A 16,744-nucleotide genomic window follows, 5' to 3' on the forward strand; every position below is an offset into this window, starting at 1 on the left:
TTATCGTTCGTTTCAATTGAAAGCTGATTTTGATTATTATTATAATTATAAAATGTTTAAATATGTATATTGACTTCATTTACCTTATAAAATTAATTGCTCTTTGTCTATTATAATATGTAATATCATGAAGTGTAAACTATTAAATAATGTTACTTTTTAGATTTTTTTTCCTTCTTGCGTAATTGATAAAAAATATAGACTTAAATTAGTTGTCATTTAGTTGTTACATCAATTCTTTAATATTGATTATGTTAATAATTATTAGAAATATAGAATATAAAGTTTGAAAAGGGAAAATCGCTATGTGTGATAGCTTCCGCTATAGCGATGCTATTCGCAATAGCTTTTTTTTTTTGTCTTCCCGCTATGCCGCTATAATCGCTATTTAGAACCTTGCTTTTTACTGAAGGGTACAGGAGTTTTTCTGAAATAGGTGATTAGTAGACTCCGCCTGCGCCTTGCATAGACAGCATTGATTTACCAGAACCCAGCTCCTTTTGTTGAGATTATCCAGTGTTAATATTTTATTTTGCAGGACTAACCAGCCAATAATCAGTACCCGCATTATTTTGCCGATATCTATCCTGATATATGGCCCCTCTTTAAACTAATTTAGTCACCCATATTTTTGTACTTCGTTAAACCAACAAAATTTGGAGCATCCCACATAGTAATAAGGATTATAGTGATATGACCTTTGTAATAATTATTTATATCGCCCGAGATCCGTTGATTTGATGAGAATATGGATTGTAGTAATAATATGCAGAGCTATAAGTTTGTGCAACAATTATCATGAAGGAACTCTCATTATCCATCTGTGCAATCGTTCCCAAATTTGTATGACATGTTACTTAATGAACAAACATTTAATTGAAGGATAGTCCTTTACCTTTCGAAAAGAAAAAATGTTTTCTTTTTTGAGGGGTTAGTAAGGGGTGTTTATTTGAGCTATAATTGGGTTCCAGAGTTGTTGATTTAAATCAAACATGATCCTATATGTGCTGTTTGCTATTTGATAAACTGATATGTTGGTAAACAAAACTCTGCAGCTTACCTCATCCGGCCATACATAGCTATCAACCAGTGTGATCATGATCACAAGTATATTATTGTTGTCTTTGTCAGCACAGTGATAACAATCATGTTTCCTGTTATTTAGTTTAGCAAACATAGCTTTTCGGGTTGCTACAGTGGATACCTGGACAATAATTGTGTGCACTTACCTATGTAATGATTAATACTTAATACTGGTAAAACTTCTTACAGCAGGTACACATTGATTCCAGTTTTGACAGCATAAGCTGTAATAACCTTGTTATCCAATTGGTCCAAACTAGACCCAATTAAAGCCTCAAAGTAGCTCTTGGTTTTGAAAATAGTCAAAAATAGGTCCAGTTAAGCCTTCAAGTAGCTCTGTATTAAACCACATGCCTCGTATCAATTTCAGTTATCAGCTTCCTTCTTGGGTACACTCAGATGCAGAGCTAAAAGTGTCACAGACTTGTACATGACATAATTGAAAGCTAAAATCGGTTAACAGGGTAATGAAATCAGAACCTTGACCATAAGGGCTAGAACATACCATATCCCACCTCAACCACCTAAACCAACATGAGTTACTTAATTATTACACATTTTGCTATGTTAAACCAAATCAATTTTTGGTAATTGGAAATTGTGATGTGGATTGCAGCAAACTGAAGTAGTTCATGACCAAACAATATATGAACTACCTTTATACACATTCCCACGTAGATACAGTGAGGAAGGATGGGTTTTTATCTGTTTGAAGAAAATGAGGACAAGGTTTTGGTAAACAAGAGATGCTCTTATGAATGAAAAAATTGGGTGTGGGGTAGAGAGAGAGAGAACCGCTGCCAAGATTTTCAAGAGAGAGAGAGAGAGAAGAATGCAAGATAATGATCAAGCAAGTAAATATATTTAAACAGCTACAAAATTGTTGCATGCAGATCCTCATATATACATATCTAAAAAAAGAGGCGCTTCTGGTAAACCTCCAAAGCTTCAATAATCTTTTCGAGCAACAATTTCCGATGCATTCGGTACCTGTCAGTTTTACCATTGTTAAAACTAGTAGATTTTTCTTTTAATCTTTTTGTATTACTTGAGAGTTCTCTTACTTTATGGCTATTTCTCTTGATTTGCTAATACTTGCATCTGTATCTGAACATCCACACAGAACGAAAAAATAATTGGTCAAGAAAAAATAAAATTAATATGCAATTGGAACTTGGAACTTGGAAGCATAAATAATCAAAGAGAAATATAATTCCACCATGCGCATACCGGCACTAAAGCATATAACACTCTCTAACACCAACACACACACACACACACACACACACACACACACTAACAAAGTCCATTTAACTCTTACACTCTACTAGTAGATGTGCACAAACACAAGAAATCAGCACCCACCGTCAGAATGACAAACTTACCTAACAAAAGTTGATCTTGCTGAGAGGTGGTAGGGAACTCTCCTAGAATTTGGAGACACTCTTCTTGCAATTCCCTTGCATTCTTTCTCTCCATGCTTGGGATCATTGGTACATCTTTCTCAGACCATGTCGGTAAGGTTCTTGCAGCTGCAATCACAGCTCCATCCACAAAGCTTCTATCCTCGTCACTAGACAAATTATCTAAAAAAAAAAACAATTGATATGTAAAGACAACAGTAATAGACATCCATTTGATACCAGTCCTTTCTTATATTAATAGCATCCAAAAAATATATTTAGTTAAGCTAGGTAATTATATTTAATACATGCTATTAGTACACAACCATTGGCAGCCTTGGTACCAAAACCAATTTAGATCTGCATATCCCTGAGCATTTGAACTTCGTGCTGGATCCATCAAAATCTCAAAGAGTTCTCTGACTTCCTTTTTTTCTCAAATTAACCTTCTAGTGCTTGCAAGAGATTAACTTTCTCATACTTTTTTTTGGAAATCAACGAACACACAATATTTCAAACTACAAGCTCTGAGGAAAGCACGTTTGGATCAAGTGCAATTTGACTAGGACTTGAAGGTTTTTAGATACCTCATAAAATAAAATAGAACTTGATATCCAACATATATACTAGCTTGACATGAATTAACATTATAAAAAACTTAAAACTTACAATTGTGATAATACTCGTCTTGCAAGCCAGAAATGTTGAAAATAGAAAGGAAGGTATCCAAGTGTATCTTAGCTGGACTAGAGAATCTTATCACATCCCAGGGATTCTACATTATACAATTATTCATTAATATGATGAACACTAAAGAAAGGAAAAATTGCACAGATAAGTCAAAGTCTACATGATGTCAGATTAGGCAGTAGTACCGTAGGAGATGAAAATCCATATCGTTCCATGAGCATGTTGTTCATGGCTCCATTCAAATAATTAAGTGTCATCTGTCACAGTTTAGAAAAGACTGGTGTCTCAGGAATGCTTTTGTATGCATGCATTTACATATGAAATACATGTATCATAAAGTACCTCTTCTCCTTTCTTGATGTCTTGCCCAGCATTTATCAAGACCTCAAGCACGCGGTCCCTAAACCGCCAATGAAGGAAGCAGTTCGGCTGAAACGAGTGATTCAACATATCTGTACATTTCAACTTCATCATCACAAAATAAGTAAACAAATAACATAATAGAAAATATGAAAAGTATAAAGTGCTCTTACTTTATCAAAAAATATAGTCTGTTTAGAATAATTAAAAAATTCAAGCTGTTTTTTTTTTTGTTTTGCAAATACAAGAATTGAATTTTGAAATTTAACTTTTCTCAAAAAATATACCAGCATAAGGTACTAGCATGTTGGTGTCTTGAACAAGAGCTCCCATTCGTATTTTCATGCTAAAAGATCGAGACCGTGCAATACTAACTGCCCAAAGAAACCGCTCGTGGTCATGTGCAAGTCGCCTTATTTTCAAAGGTGCAGCTGGGTACTGAAAAATAACAGAGGTGCAATTGATACATCAAAACATTTACAATTCATGATCACCCTTGAGCAAGTTCAACACCAATGAACATTGCCCAAATATTTATATTTATATTTTGCATTTGGCCTGGTTCTCTCTACCCCCTCAAGTGCTGACGTAATACAATCTTGGTCAAGAGGTATATTTGACACCTTTCTGGTAAGATAAAGTTCATAGTTTGGCATAACATTTTACAAAGAACTATCTTTGAACTTCAAAATATCACAAAACTAAGCACATACCCAATGCTTTGCCCAAAATTCTATTGCTTCTCTCTGTTGTTTTTCCATTCTTGAAGCAAGATCTGGATCATGCAATTCCGCCAGGTCCTCCTATAGGTAAGGTTTAAGAATTTGATCATATTATTTTCAATAGATATTCAAGGTGAGCTACATTTTGAGCGAATGTGCACCTTTGAAGCAAGAAGTAAACTAGTGCATTGATCTGAAGAAGCTGGTAAGAAATCGCCATATAATTGCCAAAAGTTACTAGAGACATCCATTCCATAAAGTAACAGACATGCTAGCCTGAAATCCTCTTCTGTCTGTTAGAAATAAACATCCACTATTGAGAACTAGTGAGGCTTAGTTGGACCGCAACATCAACTTATAAAAGTAATCAACTTTAGATTGGTACCGGACTAGTGCTAGTTTGATTTAGGTCAATTGCAAGCCTACCTTTGGTACTGTTAACGAAATTCTTAACTACATATTTTTACATGAGACAAAGTCCAAGGAGTGAACTTCATTCATATGTTAATTAGCAAGATAATAGAAACAGACCAATGGAATATATATTTTCTTAAACCAACAAACTGAAAAAAGGAAGTTCATCACATTTTATTTTTGTTACCTCAGGATCAGTGGAGTTTATAATATCGAAAATAGGATGGCCGATTGGAATAAAATCAGGAAAAAACATCCATGGTTTTTTCTGGCTTATTGTAAGCAGTATATTTATTGGTATCTCCATGATCACCTGCACATGAATTTGAAATGATGTAAAAAAATTGGCTTATTCTGCAACAAATAAAGCATACTCTTAAAAAAAGAATAATAAAGCAATGTTAAAAACTATCCAAGTTTTATCACCATAAACCCTAGACCCTTGATTATATAGCCCTTATCAGAGCAATATATTTTTTCTGTTTTAGTACATAGAGTCATTGTTCACATCCGACATACATACCTGTGGCCCACCAATATTACTAAGATTGGTTACTGTTGCCGAGTATTATAACAATTTCAGAAGAGATAATGGATGCAATTCCATTAAGGATCATTTCCCTGGTGAAGAGGAGAGCATTCCATTCCAGATGGTAGAGGATTCTTCTGCTCCAGAAGACAGTGTGTGATGTGATTTGAGAGAGACTATAGATACTAGATATTAGTAGTTGTTTCACATTTTGAGGACTGTTTAGATGTTGTTTAAGTCTTGATAACTTACCTGTTGCTTATGGTGCATCTTTTGTAGATAGTCAGTATTTTGTAGAGAGGAGAGGTGTATGAGTCCCTCTCTGACAGAACTTTATGTACTCCTAAAACTCTTGTTTCATTTTGATTAATGAAACTGAGCCTAGGCCTCTTTAACCAAAAAAAAAAAAAACAGTACTATGATGATTATGTAAATGTATATTGTTAAATTATTTAAAATTAGTCTCACTCTAGCTCTTCGCAATGGCTCAATATCTTTTTTAGCATAAACTCCGAACCCATCAGGTCCTTCCATGAACTCAACTCCATATGCCCGCACATCTCTCTTGTACCCAATCCGGTAAAAGTCAGGATCAGCTGGTTGCATCTGCAGGAAATTTAAAATTTACCATCATGTCCAAATAGTATTATTGAAGCTGATCCTGAACACAAAACTAAAACTGACCAATCTTAGAATCTGATAAATGAATGAACCAGAATGGATGAATCAAACCAAGCCTGATCAGCCCTAACGGAAATATCCAGGCATGAATGACCCAATTACGAAAGATCCTTAAACTGAAATGAACCATACACAAAAAGACAGTATGATTTTAACTGGACAGAAGGCCCTATCCCCCACCCAAATCCAAACTCCAACCTGAACTAATAAACACGAAGTGTCAGCTGACACAAGCCCGGTCAACCAAAAAGAACTATAGTCGAAATGGCCAGAATTTGGCTCAACCCCAACATGAATCAGCCTCCTCATGTTAGAACCTCTAATTGTCTGGTATTGTAAAAGAAACTTAGAAAACAATGGATTAATTTACCTCCCATGGTGTTGGCGATATGTCCAATGACTCAACATTCTTCGATCTAGTGGCAGTAATAGAAGCTCTAATTTGGAGGGGTCTCTTTCGCACGGGAGATGTAACCCCTGCATCATTGTGGCATTTATGCTAAAAAAAAAAAAGAAGGCGGATGCATTAGTGTGCATATCAATTACAGTGGGACGGAGGGAGTGAGATAGAGAGAGAGAGAGAGAGAGAGAGAGAGAGAGAGAGAGAGAGAGAGAGATAGAGATTACCGTGCCAACAGAGAAATGAGAGGGAAAAGGTAGGAGAAGAGAAGCAGCTGAAGCCATTTTAGCTGGAGAGAAAAGGGAGGGAAGCAGGGAGGCGAAGGAGAGGGTTTGCAAGGAGATGTTATCCCGCTGCTTACGGTGAATAATGGGCCGGGCTGAGAAAAGTTACAAAAAGTGCCTATTTAGGCTCGGTACGAGACCCAATTGGGCCAATTCTGTACGGCATAAGTTTGATAATGAATCAAAATCGATCAGCACGCAGAGCAAGGCCCCCATCAAATGAGAACTGTTCCCTGCTCCCGCTTCCTCTCCACCGCCGGAGGCGCCGCTAACCTCTCTGTTTCCGATTTGACCTCAATCTCGAACCTCCTCCCTCGCCTGATTCCCTCCCCCGCTGCCTCCCGCCTATTATCCGCCTCTCTTCTTCTCCCGCCTCCCCACCCCTCCTTCCGTCCTCTGGCGTCCCTCCTCTCCTCCCTCCCCGATCTCGCCCCCACTTTTTCGCTCCTTACTGCTCTCCGTCACCACCCCCTCAAGCCCTCCCCTCTTCCTCTTTTCTCCCCTCTTCTCTCCTCCTTCCTCGCCAATCGCCCCTACAAAGACTCCTCCAAGATCTTCTTTTGGCTATGTCGACCTGATTCGGCACACAGACCTGATAAGCATCTCTACCACATGGCCATCCGTGGGTTTTGTAAACTCGAGAGGATGCTGGAGGTACTTCGAGTCTTAAGAGAAATGGCCAGAGATAACGTTATTGTGGGAGAAGACATGAGAGAACTTGTGTACCGGGGATTGTTGCAAGAGGCCAGAATTGATGAGGCGAGGGAATTGGATTTGGTATTGAGAAGCTTGGAGGAAAACTGCAGTGGAGATGAATTTGAGAAGGCTCTGGGAATGCTTGATCGGTTGATATGTGAATGGGAAGATTGATAAGAGTTACCGTTGCCATTTATTTGTCTTTATTTTCTAAATTCATTTTATATCTAGTGCATGCTGTTTTCTCCGGAAGAGAAGTAATGGAATTGATTTTTCCAAACTATGTTCTCTCTCAAACGTGTTTATCTATAAACATTTCTTACTAACTATATAAATGTGAATAAATGAATTGTGAAATGAAATAAGCTAGTTTTCTAAGTTAGATTTTTCTTTTTCTTTTTGTAATTGGTCTGTAGGCATAACAACACAGTTCAGTTACAACTTACAAGTGACTATGTGAGCACATAGTCCAGGTACAGGTACATGTGAGTGCACAGTTCAGTTAGATGTTGAGTACTAATTTGAGAAAGTAAAGTGAAGGTAAACCAGTATAGATGATCCAGATTGGAAAGCCAGTGTAGGGTTTGGATCACGGGCAGGGCAGGGCACGAGCGGGCCGGGCATATCCGGAGACGGGCACGGGTAGGTGTGGGCACGGATACGGTGGGTATACGGGTGCCACGGGCCGGGCATCACGGTTTTTTTTTTTTAAAATCATGTCCTACCCGTCTTATACGCGTGCCCGTTGTACCCGCGAGATACCACGGGTTTTTTAAATTATTAACAATTAAAAAATAAAGACACGAAGACTATAAAAAAACAAAGACATTCCCTTCAATTAATTCAATTGAAAGTTTGGGGTTGGGAACATGTCTGATGCCCTTTGGATCGATCTCCTATCCAAAGGTAGGGCTGTAAATGAGTTGAGCTCGAGCGAGTTACTTCCAACTTGTGTTCAGTTCATTTAGTAAATGAGCGAGTCAATTTGAGTTGGGATATCAATAACGAGTTGTAAAACCAACTTGACTTTAGTTCATTACCAACTTGAGTTTAGTTTATTACAAACTCGAGTTGGCTCACAACTCATTTATAACTCGTTTGACTAGTCAATATTCTTAGTAATAGTTATATAATAGTAAGAGTTTATTTAAACACAAACAATTTAAATGATTTAATAAGAGTTTATCTAAATACAAACAATTCAAATATAAATAATAGACAATTAACAAAATAAAAAATTCAAACAATAACTTAGGAGTTATTTAGAAGAGAATGAGATTTATTGTAACAAATTTTGTGTAACTCGAATTGTTAATGAGCGAGTTGAGGTATGCTCAAACTCAGTTTATTTATTAAACGAGTCAGCCAACTTGAGTTGTAAATGAGTGAGTTATAAGTTTAAGAAAATTTGTATAGCTCTACACCAAAGGGCAGGAGCGGATCTAGGATTTTCGCCAGGGAGGGGCAAAAAAATATCGAATCGGATTTAAATAGCATATCGGATTTAAACTCATTAACTAATTGAGTACTCGATAAAAAAATAATGTTTTGACTTATTTTTTCAACACATTGACTTATAATTTCTGATCCTATAACTTATAATTAATATTACCAATCATAATTCAAGAAATTTATTTTTGATTTTAATGCTAAATTTAATCCGAATTACAACTCAAACACCCAAAGGGGGGCAAAAAAATTTCCAGGGAGGGGCATAATCGATCAGTACCAATAAATCACCACTAAAACTCGAAATCCAAGAGGGGGCGACTGACCCCCGTGCTACACTAGATCCGCCCCTGCCAAAGGGTCTTTAATATCGTTCGATTTAGTGACTGGACCGATGTGAAAAAAAATATACAATTTTACGGTTCATATACGGAGAGCCAACTTTTATTTTTTGAGTGACTGGACAGGATGTCACAGCCTCATAGAAACTTTTCTTATTCCGCAATTTTTTACAATTCAGTAGCTGATGCTAAGTAGGTACCTTTAATTTTCATTTATGCAATTTCTTTCAACTCAGTAGGTAACTCTAAGTACATTTACTTCTGCACAATGTAATCTTTATGATTTTCAATGAAATACACAATGTAATCTTTATGATTTAACAAATTATTTGGACGAGATATGGTCCAAAGGACATCGGACCCATTCCCAGCCGGAAAGTTTGACCAAAGCGCATGGATATGAGTATCTGCTCATAATGTTGGGCAGCTGTAACAATCCTTTTTCTTTTTCGAATTTCGACAGTAGGTAACCGAGGTAAGCTATAAAGATGCATCTGCAGAATTACTTTATCACTGTATCTTTCGTCTTTTCGTTTTTAATTTCCTTCGCCAAATCTTTTCCTTTTCTCTTTCGTCGATGCTCCCGAGGTACTCTCTCTCTCTCTCTCTCTCTCTCTCTCTATTGATCAGTCATCAGTGTTCTCTCATTTGCCGCTTTTCCTTCTCTCTTACCGCCGGACTTCCACGAGTTCAAAGATTTATACTGTAGGCATTATGAATATAAAACTTGTAACCCATTTGGTGCATGGTTCTAGGTTGATACCTGAAAGATTTAAGTTGATGGTGAGTACCTTTGAGCATAGACTCTTGAGCTGCTCAATGCACTGGCTAAAGATTTTGAAACCATGATACCGGATCGTGCAAGAAACTTTTTTTAGTGTCGTCATTAACTATACCAGCACTTTGGATTCCCACTTCCCAGCATTAAAATTGTAAATTTTCTTGTTTTCTTTTGTAGTCCTCTGAACACGTAAAATTCTCGAGTCCCTTATTACTTCACTGGAATTTATTTTTCTTCTGTAAACTCAGTCTATAAGTTAAAATAAAATCTTTTTATTAATTTCGATGGAAATAAAAAGAATATCAAGTTTAAAATGGTTTATATACGATTTTTTTTTTTTTTATCAAATCATGTTTTTCAATTTTTTGCTAGGAAAAGTTAGGAGAATAATATTTTGTTCTTTTCTGTTTTCTTGTATAAGTAGTCAAGGTTCGATCTCTCTCTCTTGGCATGGTAAATCATGGGGCATAAGTTTTTATAATCATAGAAAATCGAGTGCTTTTAAAAGACAATCAATGCGAGGATCTTTTACTATATCAGGTAAACAATTCTCAATTGCTAATAAAATTTATTTATTTTTGAGGAAAATTGCTAACAAGTTTGTACAGAACAGTAGATTGCTAACAAGTTTCTAACCTAGTACAGCATTAATCTTTATTGGTTAGATGTTCAATCTTTGAAGGACACAGAAAGCTCAATCCATGCAATGACAGTATGAATTTATCATATTGCATTTAATTATTAAAATAATCTTAACAATGTTTATCATTTAGCAAATTTTAATATTTCATTTTATGGTATTGATCTCTATAGGACTCAATTGAGAAAATCAAACAACAAATGAAGTATGTTCACATGACGGCTTCTCCATATGATACAGCATGGGTTGCCATGGTACCACACCCAAGTTCACATCAAGATCCATGCTTTGATCATTGTCTCGATTGGATATTGCAAAATCAACATGAAAATGGATCATGGGGAAATTTTAATCTTGGTCCTTCTCTTTTAAAAGATAAACTATGTTCAACTTTGGCGTGTGTTCTTGCTCTCAAGAAATGGAGCTGTGGTGAAGACCATATACAAAATGGTAACTTTGGAATTTCATTTGTGTTCCTTTTTAGTTACTTCAAACAAGAAATAACTATATCCCATAAATGCAGGGGTTCGCTTCCTTGTATCTAATATTAGGAGTATTTGTGATGAGCAATTGACTTCTCCCATTGGATTTAATATTATTTTTCCTGGAATGCTTAAATTGGCAACTGAAGTGGGATTGAAGCTTTCTTTTGGTGATACGGCTGTTGGTGAAATCTTTTCCCTCCAAAAATTGGAATTACAAAGGTCAAAAATATGTTCCTGATTCCATAAAGACAAAATTTCTTCTTTAATTTAACTTATCTACTTACATTAGCTTCTTGAAACTTTTTTTTGCACATTTTGTGCATTTCATTTCCCTCAGCTTTGTAATGTTATTTCGTTTTGATAAATATGGTTTGTATGGGTTTGAGCCTTCTTTGTTCATATAAAAGATAAAAAAAATTAAAATAAAAGAAAGAGTTTTTCGTCTCATTGCCAGCTTATTGACTTATAATTTTTAATGGACTCTATTTTTCCTACTCATAGCAGTCTAAAATGCATTATTTAGCTTAGTTATCTATTTTTTATATATAGGAATTCTATAAATAATTCTAGAGGGAGAAAAGAGTATATGGCTTACATTGCTGAAGGACTAGGAAGTTCTCAGGACTTGAATGAAATTATGAAATTTCAGAGGACAAATGGGTCAATATTGAATTCTCCTTCGACTACTGCTTATGTATTAACCCAATGTTATGATGATAAAGCTTTTAACTACTTGAGTTCAATTTTACAGCAAGTCGGCTCTACAGGTATGTTTACATTCTTTCCTTTCTTGAAAACTATAGTTTTTTTTTTTTTTTTCTAAAATTAAAAAATTTGAATAGATGATGCTTATTTATCTACTTGATTTTTGTTAGTACCTGCTATATATCCTATGGAGATGCATTCTCATCTTTGCATGGTTGATACTCTTCAAAAAATTGGGATAGCTCGGTTTTTTTCTGATGAAATAAAGATAATTCTAGATAGAGCATATAGGTACTGTTTTAGTTTGAGGCTTATTTTTTAATTTGTACCGTGTCATATGGAACTTTTATATTACTAACTTGGTCTTGTAGATGTTGGTTAGAGAGAGACGAACAGATAATTTCAGATATGGCTACCTGTGCCATGGCCTTTCGCCTTCTAAGAATGAATGGATATGACATTTCTACAGGTAATTTACTTAACCTAACAGTTAAGAATGAGAAATTTTACTTGGGCTAATGCAGAATAAAAATATTGCACATGCTTTTGGAAATTAGAAAGTATAATACATGCTTCTATGTAATATTCAAAATCATGAAATGTACCAACTTTATTTTTATTTTTATATTTCTTTGTGAAACCTTGGCAGTGGCTACCAAGAAAAATGTACCAAATTTCTCTTTGCACAAATGAAGAAAGATAAAGTTTAGTTTGGAAAGTGTACTATTGATTTGTCAGTTTCTTTATTCCTCAGAAAAGTACTTATGATTTGTGGTGATGGCTTCACTCAGGGCTTGAACTGTTATATTCGCTTACAGATCTGTTAATGAAATTTAAAGAGGCGAGTAGTTTCCATGATTCAATGCAAGGATATTTGAGAGATATGAGGCCAGTTATAGAAATATACAAGGCATCACAAACAAAGCTATTTCCAAATGAAGACATTCTTAACAAAATAAACTCGTGGTCAAGCATTGTACTAAAAGAAGAAATTTCTACCGAACCAATTTCTCAAGAGGTACTGGCCTACTGTACAAAATATAATATTGGTATTTGTATTTCATTCATTTTTCATGTTTTGTGTGCATATTCTTTCTCAGGTGAAATTTGCTCTACAATTTCCATTCTATGCTAATTTGGATCGGCTTGAGCACAAGAGAAGTATAGAGCAGTTCAATTTTGGAAAAATCCGGATGCTCAAAACATCACATATGTAAATCTTTACTCTAATAAAACTTAACTCTAACATTCCTCTATATATTGAAACATCATAACATAAACCTAGCTTAACAAATTACTCTCGTCTCAAATCAGGTCTTGCATCGCCAATGAGGATGTTCTCAATTTAGCTGTTGGAGACTTCAACAATTGTCAATCTATTTGTAGAGAAGAACTGAAGGACCTTAATAGGTACTATACCTGTCAGCTACTATTCAAGCATACCACACCAGTTATTGGCTATAAAAATAACCGAATTTTCAATATCCAATTAGGAATGCTAATAAAGTTTCTCTCCTCTATAACTCTATTAATTTTTATGTTGTTTTGTTGACAGTTGGGTGAAACAGTGCAAGTTGGATCAGCTCCAATTTGCGCGCCAGAAGCTGACATACTGTTACCTATCTGGTGCGGCAACATTATTTTCACCGGAGTTGTCAGAAGCACGCATTTCATGGTCTAAAAATGGGGTTTTAACCACTGTAGTTGACGACTTTTTTGACGTTGGAGGATCTATTGAAGAACTTGAGAGCCTTGTTGCTTTATTTGACAAGTAATGCAACACTTGCTGCCTACAGTCTAAAAAAATGCATTATTAGTAGAAAAAATTTCAAGCTCAACCAGATGGCCCAATTCAGCACTTTTTTCTTTCCCTTTCTCTTCTTCAAAGCCGAAAATGACAAAAACAGGAACAGTTAAAAATAAAATCTAATATGAAAATGCATATGTTATATAATTGACTGATATCTAGAGATTATTGCTATATTGGCCTTGCATAAAATCAGGGATTCATATCCTCCATATGTGGGTCATCCATCATCTCCTCCATATGTGGACACTGAGTTTTAACTAACCAGGTCTTTCTATTGAGGGGCACTGCTTACGATAAAGGACACCAACAGAACTCCCCCTCCTTCCTCCCCAAACAAAATGGTCCAAAAAATTGTTTTCTACGTAATTATGTATAGTTTGTGCTATTTTATGACACGCTTTATATATTTAAAATCAAGAGAAATGAGCTAATTTTTTGTTACATCAGTCTTATTTGTGGTCTTTCTTTATATTACCAAATTTTGACCACTTTCAGGAGAATCTTCCATTTCCTTCCTCTGTTATTAGTATTATTGCTATTACTTTTCCATTACCGAACAATTATAGCAGGCAGAGGTTGCAACAGGTAAATCAAGTCGAGTAGGAATTTCTTGGGTCTAGACTGTCTTCAGGTTGGGTCTGTCTCAGGTTCCTGTTGATTTGGATGCTGAGTTAGTCAGATATAGGTCCTTCAGTTTGTGGGTTAGTTGAGTTATTTTGGTTTGCTGCCAGGTTCAGGTTGTACTGGTCATAGTCAGTAAGGTGCTTTGGGATCGACCTGGTTTGTACTGAACTTCAAATGATTTCTCAAGTTTATGCAAACATTATTCCCCGTAATTTAAGATGTATCAACCAGCTCTTGTCAGGATCGTCTGGGATTTGGGTCCAAAAAGGCTTGGTTTGCTTTTTCAAGACTGTCAGGTTAGGTAAGGGTTTGCGTTCTCTATCTTTCTTTCTTTTTTGGGTAAATGGTTTGCATGGGTTGTTGGGTCCTTGGGTCAGGTCAAGTTTTGCCATCTATAATGTAAGGTAGTAAGGACCTGCGTATGGAGATATGAATTAATTGGTATTCTGTTTTTTTTTTTAATCTTTATTGTAAAGGTGGGATGGAAAGTGCGAAAAAGAATTCTACAGTGAGCAAGTACAGATCATTTATATGGCTATTCATGGCAATATAAACGAGCTTGCAACCAAGGCATTTGCATTGCAAAATCAAGACATCACGGACCATCTAGTCAAAATAGTGAGATGTTATGTTTAAATATATTACAGATAACATATTGTTATACTACTAATGTTTACCTGTTGTATGCATGTACTTGTAGTGGCAGAGTCTGCTAAGATCTATGATGACTGAGTCAAGGTGGCAGAGAAATAAATCAATACCAACAGTGGAAGAATATATGACCAATGGTACAGTATCCTTTGCACTTGGGCCCATAATTCTCCCCACTCTCTATTTTGTTGGTCCGAAGATTACTGAAGAAATAATAAAACATGACGAGTATGATCATTTGTTCAGACTTGTTAGCACTTGTGGTCGTCTCCTAAATGACATCCGTGGTTTTGGGGTATATCTTTTCCTTTTTTCTTTATCTATTTGCTCTGTTATTTTGAATGTGGAACTAATAATTGTTTAATTCCTCTTGAGCTGATATTTTTCACATACAGAGAGAAGGCAAAGAAGGGAAATTAAATAGTGTGTCTCTCTGTATGCTGAATTCTGGTAATTCCCTTTCTATAGAAGCAGCAGAAAAAGATGTGAAGAAGTCAATTGAGGACATCAGGACGGAGCTACTGCAACTGGTGCTCAAAGAGGGAACAGCAGTTCCAAAGCCTTGCAAAGAGCTATTCTGGAAAATGTGTAAAATTCTTCACTTGTTCTATATGAACACTGACGGGTTTAGCTCACCTAAAGAAATGGTTAGTGCTGTTAATGCAGTCATTCATGATTCACTTAATGTTTAGGTTGGGCTGGAACAAAAAAAATGCCCAACAGTCTGAGAATAATGCTTTTATTTACTATTAAGCTTGTATCACTCTTGAAAAGTAAGGTCTTGTGAAGTATTAACACTGATGTTGTAACTTTGGATTCCAAAAAATATTCTAATGTTGTTGGAAGCTTATAACAGATCAGGTTAGGCACCTGACCCTGTCAGGTTAAATCCGGACCGTTCAATGCAAGTTAAAGTGGGCCCCTTATATTCTAAATAGGCCCAAATTTCTTATGACTCGGGTGGGACTTCCATTCTATCGAGAGCGTATCCTCTGCGGAGGTTTTACCTGCGGTGCTGTGCGGTGGTTTTAATCTGGTCCGTTCGTTTCGGATCGGACGTACCAGATCAGATCTTACCCGAATTTTAAAAAAACTCAAAATTTGGTGAACCCTTAATCCAGCCCGTCCGATTCGAAACGAACGGACCAGATCAAAATCACCGCAGAGGACCGCAGGTAAAACCTCCGCAGAGGATAGCGTTTCCCATTCTATCCCAGCAGTATCGTGGATATGCACTTAAGAGTTCCGTTGGCAATAGTTTTTTTTTTTCTCTGGAAGTAGAGTTGGAGAATAATTCACTCGAGCACAAATAACGTGTTGTGTGCACCCTTTTGTACTTATAATCAATTTAACCACGATTTAATTATAAATAATTTTCAAATATCATCAAACAATTTTGCATATGACTTTTTGCTGATCGTGAAAGATGCATCGACTCTTGTGCGCACATTATTTCGAAAGCACATTTACAACTCACAATGTGAGTTTGTTTGTTTTCTTAAGCAATGCGAAAAGTTGTATCATCAGTAGAACTAAGAAATATTCTCTGAAGTATATTTAGTACTTTCTTATAGATTTATATGTGTTATTTCTAAACATATTTCTCTAAAGTATATTTAATACTTTCACATAAATTTTTTTGTGCAAATTTTAAACGATAAATCATATATTGTGTGAACATTTTGCTGGAATGTATTTATATTTTATAGTGCATTTTTGCAGCTATTTGTGTAAGATCATCACATACTTTACAAGAAGTCCCTTTATACTAATTCCCAAAGATATGTCAACATTGATGCAAATAATTTTGTCCGAATGTATTTACAGTTGAAATGTACGTTTGTTTGTTTTGTTTTGTTTTGTTTAATCAATTGAGGACATTAATTGGAGTCATACAATCAGCAAAACTCAAAAATATTCTCCAAAACTTAAATCAAATATATTCGAACAATTGTCTTATTATCTAAAAAAAACATTCACATTGTGTAAATCAATC

The 16,744-nt window shown here is 35.7% G+C and overlaps 3 protein-coding genes across 6 annotated transcripts; 2 read left to right on the plus strand and 1 right to left on the minus strand.

Annotated features, from left to right (window-relative positions):
• Nucleotides 1-1,728: 1,728 nt before the first annotated feature.
• Nucleotides 1,729-6,683, minus strand: PTAC14 (plastid transcriptionally active 14). 2 transcript variants are annotated; one of them, XM_078319706.1, is made up of 13 exons: nucleotides 6,510-6,680; nucleotides 6,253-6,381; nucleotides 5,670-5,807; nucleotides 4,860-4,985; nucleotides 4,420-4,551; nucleotides 4,250-4,339; nucleotides 3,824-3,974; nucleotides 3,519-3,628; nucleotides 3,362-3,433; nucleotides 3,156-3,261; nucleotides 2,469-2,669; nucleotides 2,148-2,190; nucleotides 1,904-2,073 (listed from the first exon to the last, which is right to left on the minus strand). In XM_078319706.1, the coding sequence occupies exons 1-13, from the start codon at nucleotides 6,564-6,566 to the stop codon at nucleotides 1,995-1,997; spliced, it is 1,434 nt and encodes a 477-aa protein (XP_078175832.1). In that variant the 5' UTR covers nucleotides 6,567-6,680; the 3' UTR covers nucleotides 1,904-1,994. The 2 variants fall into 2 exon arrangements, with proteins under 2 accessions (XP_078175831.1, XP_078175832.1); XM_078319705.1 differs by lacking the exon at nucleotides 2,148-2,190 and having other exon boundaries at nucleotides 1,729-2,073; nucleotides 6,510-6,683.
• On the plus strand, nucleotides 6,671-7,638 carry LOC144569382 (uncharacterized). The gene has a single exon (XM_078319708.1). The coding sequence runs from the start codon at nucleotides 6,786-6,788 to the stop codon at nucleotides 7,434-7,436; it is 651 nt and encodes a 216-aa protein (XP_078175834.1). The 5' UTR covers nucleotides 6,671-6,785; the 3' UTR covers nucleotides 7,437-7,638.
• Nucleotides 7,639-9,581: 1,943 nt separating this feature from the next.
• LOC144569887 (ent-kaur-16-ene synthase, chloroplastic-like) lies at nucleotides 9,582-15,507 on the plus strand. Of its 3 annotated transcripts, none has more exons than XM_078320372.1 (15): nucleotides 9,582-9,640; nucleotides 10,255-10,373; nucleotides 10,499-10,545; nucleotides 10,647-10,923; nucleotides 10,997-11,177; nucleotides 11,508-11,725; nucleotides 11,834-11,954; nucleotides 12,035-12,132; nucleotides 12,482-12,681; nucleotides 12,764-12,876; nucleotides 12,978-13,073; nucleotides 13,219-13,434; nucleotides 14,574-14,715; nucleotides 14,798-15,043; nucleotides 15,217-15,371. In XM_078320372.1, exons 1-15 carry the CDS (start codon nucleotides 9,630-9,632, stop codon nucleotides 15,235-15,237), a joined length of 2,106 nt encoding a protein of 701 aa, XP_078176498.1. In that variant the 5' UTR covers nucleotides 9,582-9,629; the 3' UTR covers nucleotides 15,238-15,371. The 3 variants fall into 3 exon arrangements, with proteins under 3 accessions (XP_078176498.1, XP_078176496.1, XP_078176497.1); XM_078320370.1 differs by having other exon boundaries at nucleotides 9,586-9,640; nucleotides 15,144-15,507; XM_078320371.1 differs by lacking the exons at nucleotides 9,582-9,640; nucleotides 10,499-10,545 and having other exon boundaries at nucleotides 10,257-10,373; nucleotides 15,144-15,506.
• Nucleotides 15,508-16,744: the final 1,237 nt, after the last annotated feature.

Source organism: Carex rostrata, chromosome 18 (assembly GCF_964058835.1).
Source record: "Carex rostrata chromosome 18, lpCarRost1.2, whole genome shotgun sequence".
Lineage (NCBI taxonomy): Eukaryota > Viridiplantae > Streptophyta > Magnoliopsida > Poales > Cyperaceae > Carex > Carex rostrata.